General features: G+C 39.1%; 1 protein-coding gene across 3 annotated transcripts in view; it reads right to left on the minus strand.

The window, feature by feature from the left end:
• CNNM2 (cyclin and CBS domain divalent metal cation transport mediator 2) overlaps positions 1–7,064 on the minus strand; it is a 185,509-nt gene that overhangs the window by 175,011 nt on the left and 3,434 nt on the right. The window contains exon 2 of one of the 3 annotated variants that reach the window (XM_011957364.1): positions 864–1,094. The exons of the other annotated variants lie outside the window; for them this stretch is intronic. Coding sequence (XP_011812754.1) covers positions 1,042–1,094 — 53 coding nt within the window. The 3' untranslated portion in view covers positions 864–1,041. Of the gene's footprint in view, positions 1–863; positions 1,095–7,064 lie in introns of those variants that run through there. 3 annotated transcript variants of the gene reach the window in all.

Here is a 7,064-nt window from a genome sequence, read left to right on the forward strand (position 1 = left end):
GCCACCATGCCCGGTTAATTTTGTATTTTTAGTAGAGACGGGGTTTCATCATGTTGGCCAGGCTAGTGATCTGACCTCAGGTGGTCCACCCGCCTTGGTCTCCCAAAGTGCAGTGATTATAAGCATGAGCCACAACACCTGGCCAATTTCTATTATTTTTAAGTTATCCAGCACAAACAGACTAGGGTAACAACCAAGAGCCTACAGAAAGAATTGTCATAATAAAAATACTGGTTAAGCACAAAGTGCCAGGTATTGTTAGAAACATTTACATATTTATTAGCACAATAATTCTTACTAAGTACCATATGAGTTAGAAAATATCCCCATTTTACTATGAAAAAAACTTAGGCTTAAAGAGAGTAAGTTACTTGTCCAAAACAGATCCAGGAAGAGCCCATTGTTCTTAACCCCTGCATTAACAGATGCTATCCTCCCCACAGCATGTGAATTCAAAAAGAAGCACTCCTACCTCAGAATGACAGCAAGGGAGGGTTAAATATGATGACATGAAGATCTCACTGTCATTATAGCAGTGTTTATGTTCAGTCATAGCACCAATGTAACACAGGGAGAGGGTTTGGCATCCCCATTATCCATCAACACCTAAGTTAGACTGCAAACATCTAGTTCCTCCTTCCAAAGCCTGCCACTGCCCCCTCCTTTTTTTTTTTTTTTTGAGACAGAGTCTCACTCTGTCGTCCAGACTGGAGTGCAGTGACGTGATCTCAGCTCACTGCAACCTCCGCCACCAAGTTCAAGTGATTCTCCTGCCTCAGTCTCCCAAGTAGCTGGGAATTCAAGTACCCACCACCACGCACAGCTAATTTTTCTGTATTTTTAGTAGAGACAGGGTTTCGCCATGGTGACCAGGCTGGTGTCGAACTCCTGACCTCAAGTGATTTGCCTGCCTGGGCCTCCCAAAGTGCCAGGATTACACGCATGAGCCACCATGCCCAGCCAACTGCCACCCCTTTTTATCACTCTATATAGATATCCTGGAGTTGCCAATGTCTGTGATGTTGAAAGAAATAATGCTTCTTATTGTCTCTTCTTTTCAGTTGGTATGATTTGGGGTTTCTCGTTTGTGTGTTCTGAGGAAAAAAAAAAAGATGAAAAGACAATACTTTAAAAAACTGTATTCAGTCCTAGTGATCCACTTCCATGTGTTTGAGTTTAATAGTACTCTGTATATGTCAAGCAAATCTTAACGAATTGGAAGTTTACTATCAATAACATACAGATACATATATATATATTTAGAGAAAAGGGCTCATTTGAAAAATATATACCACTTTATAAGTAACTATGCATCTAATTACACTCCACAGGTTTGCTCTTAAAAGTTTATGTAAGGCTGGGTGTGGCGGCTCACACTTGTAAACATAAAATTTTATATTTAAAATAAAAGCAAGGGCCAGGCATGGTATCTCACGCTTGTAATCCCAGCACTTCAGGAGGCCAAGGCAGGCAGATCACTTGAGCCTAGAAGTTCAAGATCAGCCTGGGCAACATGGCATGACCTTGTCTCTACTAAAAATACAAAGAAAATTAGCCAGGCGTGGCAGCAGGTGCCTGTAGTCCCAGCTACTCGGGAGGCGGAAGCAGGAGAATGGTGTGAACCCAGGAGGTGGAGTTTGCAGTGAGCTGAGATCGTGCCACTGCACTCCAACCTGGGCAACAGTGCGAGACCCAATCTCAAAAAAAAAAAAATACAAAAATTAGCTGGGTGTGGTGGCATGCGCCTGTGGTCCCAGGTACTCTAGAGGCTGAGATGGGAGGACCACTCGAACCTGGGAGGTCGAGGCTGCAGTGAGCTATGCCAGCACCACTGCATTCCAGCCTGGGTGACAGGGCAAGACCCTATTTCGAAAATAAATAAATAAGTAAAAGCAGGAAAACCCGCAGAACAGTTCAGTCTGTTTTGTGGGTTTTCCTGGTTGATGATATTTTAAATTGTGTTTAGATTTGCCAATAATTAAAATTAACCAGCCCCTCACAATAGTTAAGAATGCTTCGGGAAAGACAATGTATAATGCCCATAAAAACCAAGAGAAAACGCAGACAAGGTCCTTTCCTGCTTCATCCAGCTCCTACTTAGTCAGAGCTGATATTTAACTATGGTCTCTCCTCACCTAAATGTCTATGCTCAGACTTTGGTGATCCTAGTAATGCAGTAACTTCTACAAATCAGCATGATTCTCTGTGAGAATTTCACTTATATTATTTGTGAAAACTTGGGAGGGGTGTGGCACAGAGGGTACACAGATGCACAAATAGGACATGGGCTTCAAATGCTTTGATGAACATTTCCATGGAAATTTTACAGATCTGTATGTACCGTGAACAGAAATGAAAAGTCGAGGAAGCTTCACTCCCACAGTCCTAACCAAATCCAATCATCATTACTCCCATAGAAGAAACAATCAATGAGAAAATAAATCATTAAGGGATATCCAAAATAAGCTAGATCAAATAAAATATCTTCTATTTAATTACCTGAAGCTTCAAATAATCTAGATATCAACACTCATTTCCTAAAATACCCTCCTAGTCTAACTACAATAAAGTAAAAAACTTTAAGATAAAAATGAAACATAAAATTAAATAAAAATGAACTCAAACACTTGGACTTATTTTCTATATAATAAAATGCTTGTCAAAAATTGCTTGAATCCAGGGTATCTAAAATATTGACAGGAAAATCACAAGACAAATAAAAACCAATAGTAACACTGACTATTTGCTTTTTCAATGTTGCTGCTACCTTCATCTCTGAATAACTTGGGACCAGAAGACCAGCCTGCTGAAGCAGGAAGAACTCTAATTTAGAAGTCAGGGATAAGGGTTCTAGTTCAGTTGATGCTACTAGCTAGGTAGATGGCCCTAAATAGGTCATTTACTTTGTCTTTTCTCTTTCCCAGGGTTTACCTTCCTTAATCAAGGGGCTGACTAACCAGTTTCTCCTAAACTCACCTAACCATAAGAAGTACACCAGGGAAACTGTAAGTGACATGGATTCCAAAAGCCCTTTCCCAATTCAGGAGGTCTCTGGGTGAGGCCTAAGACCTTACTCTTATTAAGTGACCCAAGTAAATCTTTTTTTTTTTTTTTCTTTTGAGACAGAGTTTCGCTCTTGTTGCCCAGGCTGGAGTGCAATGGTGTGATCTCAGTTCACCGCAGCCTCTGCCTCCTGGGTTCAAGCAATTCTCCTGCCTCAGCCTCCCAAGTAGCTGGGATTATAGGCATGCGCCACCATGCCCGGTTAATTTTGTATTTTTAGTAGAGACAGGGTCTCTAGATGTTGGTCAAGCTGGTCTCAAACTCCCAACCTCAGGTGATCTGCCTGCCTCGGCCTCCCAAAGTGCCTGGATTACAGGCGTGAGCTACCGCACCTGGCCCCAAGTAAATCTTATCATCAGGTAAATCTGACAAACACTGGACTAGATAATCCTCAAGTTGCCTGCCTTCCAGCTCTGATTCTGTACTATCTGACTATTTCATAATGATGTTCTAAAAACACACAAAATTACATTCATTTAATGTATGTTACTGCACAAAAATAAACGTACAAGATCATGAAAACAAATATATCCACTCCCTGTGACACCATTCATACCTTTAAACACTAATTAAAAACATCTTCTGGTCAGGCATGGTGGCATGCACCTGTAATCCCAGCACTCTGGGAGGCTGAGATGGGAGGATTGCTTGAGGCCAGGAGTTCAAGACCAGCCTGGGCAACATAGCAAGACCCTAACAAATACTTATAAAATAAATTAAAAAAAAAATCTTCCTAGATTCAAGGCAAATACAACACTTAATTTGGTGAGAAAAAAATGTATTTAATATTAAGCTCTCAGTATATTAATATGGAGAGACTTGCTGAGTTATAGAAAGAAATTACCTAATATCTTAGGTGAAAACTATACAGTACATTCTTTCCTTGAAGAACATTAGCTGGTAATCCCACCTGCTCCTAAGAAAAAGCTAGAAAAGAGGCTGGCTAAGTCCCTAGCAGCTGTAAATAGCATGCTCTGTGCAATACTGGAATGCAACTGTTATAAAGCTAAGAGAAAAATAAGGAAACAGTAACCGGTTACGAATTCTTCAAATGCACCTCAGCATAGACAACTGGGTGGCCCAATCTTTTGTGAGGACGGTTTTGTCAGGTGAATGGAGAGCCTCTAACATGCTTTTCACACACAAAGGTGGCAGCCTTTCATTTTGCTTTTCCTTCCCATACACTACATTGCTCTAGTTTTTCTAAAATTCTCATAATCCTCTAGTGGTATTTACTGAATTTATTCTCTTATTTAGATTTGTAAGTAACTATAAAACTAACATACACAAAAAAAAAGAGAAAGGCTCCTTGCATGGAATACAGAGAGCAGAGTTATGTAATGGATGCTCATTAGCAACCAGTTATACAGATAGATTCAAAAATGTAAATAAAAACCAAGATTAAAACACAAAACTGAGTTTGACCAATTACTATGTGACCCTTGCAAGAGAAACAGATAAGAAACCAACAGTGAAACATATTACATAATTTAGCCATGGGAAAAACAGCTGTAGAGCAGCCCATGGAAGAAGCACATTAGTATAGCACAATGTTAGCACAAAACATTTCCAAAATGAATCTTGATGCTTGATATGCAAATGCTGTCAACACAATTCTTTAGACTTAGGATCACACAGGCCAGAAAACTGATTTGTTTTAATGGCAAAAAAGGGGACACCAGTTGTTATGCACAACACTACAGAAGCACTGGGTTTAAAGTCATATATATGTTTAAACACATTTTTTTTTCTATTGTCCAACAGGCTCTGAGGCAGTGTTGAGACAAAAGACTAAACCTCACACTCAGTAAAAAGAAATGTCAAACCAGGATCAAGGAGAGCAGCATAACAGAGAGGTTAAGAGAGCAGGTTCTGGTGTCACAAAGACCTAAGTTAAAACCCCAAGGCACAAATTACCGTGCAACCTTGAACAAATCATTTCACCCGAGTCAATTTCCTCATTTGTAAAATGGAGATAATACATTCAGCCATTGTGAGATTTAAACAAGGTGATTCATATAAAGCCCTAGCCTCTATAACTGGCACAGAATACACAGGTAAGTAGTAATCATCACCATCATCATGAGCAAACTGTAAAATTAGCACAATTACTATCTCAAATAAAACCAAGAGTTTCCTGGTAGCCAGAGAAAAAAAGACAATCACAGTTCGAATCCAGCCTGGGCAACATAGTGAGACCTTGTCTCTTGGGGGGGAAAAAAAAAGGAAGAAGAAAGAAGACATTCACATATACTAATATAAATGTGGCTTTTCTTCCCACATTACAGAACATTCTGTTTCCTCCTCCCTAATAAAGAATAACTCAGACTAATTCTGTACAACTATATACAGGAAAGTCTTCAATATAGAACTTCTTAATTAGGAAGGACAATTTTGTTTCTTTTATCTTTTTTTTTTTTTTTTTGAGACAGGGTCTTTGTCCCCAAGGTTGAAGTGCACCATCTCAGCTCATTGCAATCTCCGCCTCCCAGGCTCAAGGGATCCTCACAGGCTCAAGGAATCCTCCCACCTCAGGCCTCCCGAGGAGCTGGGACCACAGGTACACACCACCACGCCCTGCTAATTTTTGTATTTTTTGTAAGGACGGGGTTTCACCAGGTTGCCCAGGCTAGTCTCGAACTCTTGGGCTCAAGTCATCTGCCCACCTTGGCCTCCTAAAGTGCTGGGATTACAGGCATGAGCCACCATGCCTGGTCAAAAGGATAATTTTCAATGAGATCTGGATTTATGATCTAACTGGTTTGGGGAGGTACAGTTGGTATTGTGGGGGGTGTTTTGTTTTTTTGTTTGTTTGTTTGTAAATGAGGAATTTAGGAGAGAGGTAGAGGAAGAAAAAGTCTTCAAACCATTCAACACACCATTATTCAGTAGAGAAAAACAATAGAAGGTTGATTGTTAACATTATGTCATAATTGATTTAGAAAATGAAGACACGAAAATCAGGTAAAATGTTTTAACTCAGACATAAAAGAAGAAACAATATAACTGACAGTAAGGTTAAAGTAACCAAACTAATTAAAAAAAAAAATCCAAGAAAGGGAAGGTGAAAAAAATCAATTATTCCCATAGTTTAAGTAACAAATATCCATTCTGTCCTTTTAAGATCATGGCTTAAATTTCCCATTTGCAACCAACTATCTTTGCCTGCTCTTCCGAATGTGCCACTAGCTTGAATGTATGCCTTTAACTTGGACTACCTTCTTAACCAAATACATCATTCTGGTTAAAGAAAAAAAGAAAATCTTGTACATTATTATTTTTCTAGAATTCATGGGGAAATATTAGTAATTCCATCATTTAAAGAATACATTTCAAAAAAATACTGTGGTAATTCTGAAGGAAAAAGAGCTCCTCGTGAAAATAAATCCATCAAGAAAAATTGTTCAAGGTCAATCAAGCACAAATTTCAAAATAATACAAATTTTGAAATTTTGAGTAGGGGCAGGATTAAGGAGCTGTGAGGTGAAAAACGAAATTCTCAAGGTAAAAAGATACAGAAGTGAAGAAAAGATTTCCGCAAGAAGTACAAACTAGTGTCATCAATTCATGAATAAACGTGCAAAATTCTAAGTAATAAAAAACTCATGCAATAGCTCACCTGTATCAATATTGGGAAATTTAGCAATAGAAAGACTTTTAGGGGCATTTCCAAACATTCCAACATATCTTTCTGTATTACAGAAATTACTGCAAAATGAAAGAAGTTAGATGCTCTAATTAACAACTTAGTGGTGAAAGAATGACACCCCCAAAAGAAGCTGTGTCACCTAGAGATACTGGACATTTTCTTTTTACTATTTAAGAAACCAGAAGAACCTCCTGCTTTTAAATGCAAATTTACCAATCTTCAAAACACATTCTGCTCTATTCCTTTATATAAAAATTACTGCAATGTGGCCGGGCGCGGTGGCTCACGCCTGTAATCCCAGCACTTTGGGAGACCGAGGCAGGCGGATCACGAGGTCAGGAGATCGAGACCA

This window comes from Colobus angolensis, unplaced genomic scaffold, assembly GCF_000951035.1.
Source record: "Colobus angolensis palliatus isolate OR3802 unplaced genomic scaffold, Cang.pa_1.0 Scaffold44, whole genome shotgun sequence".
Taxonomy (NCBI): Eukaryota; Metazoa; Chordata; class Mammalia; order Primates; family Cercopithecidae; genus Colobus; species Colobus angolensis.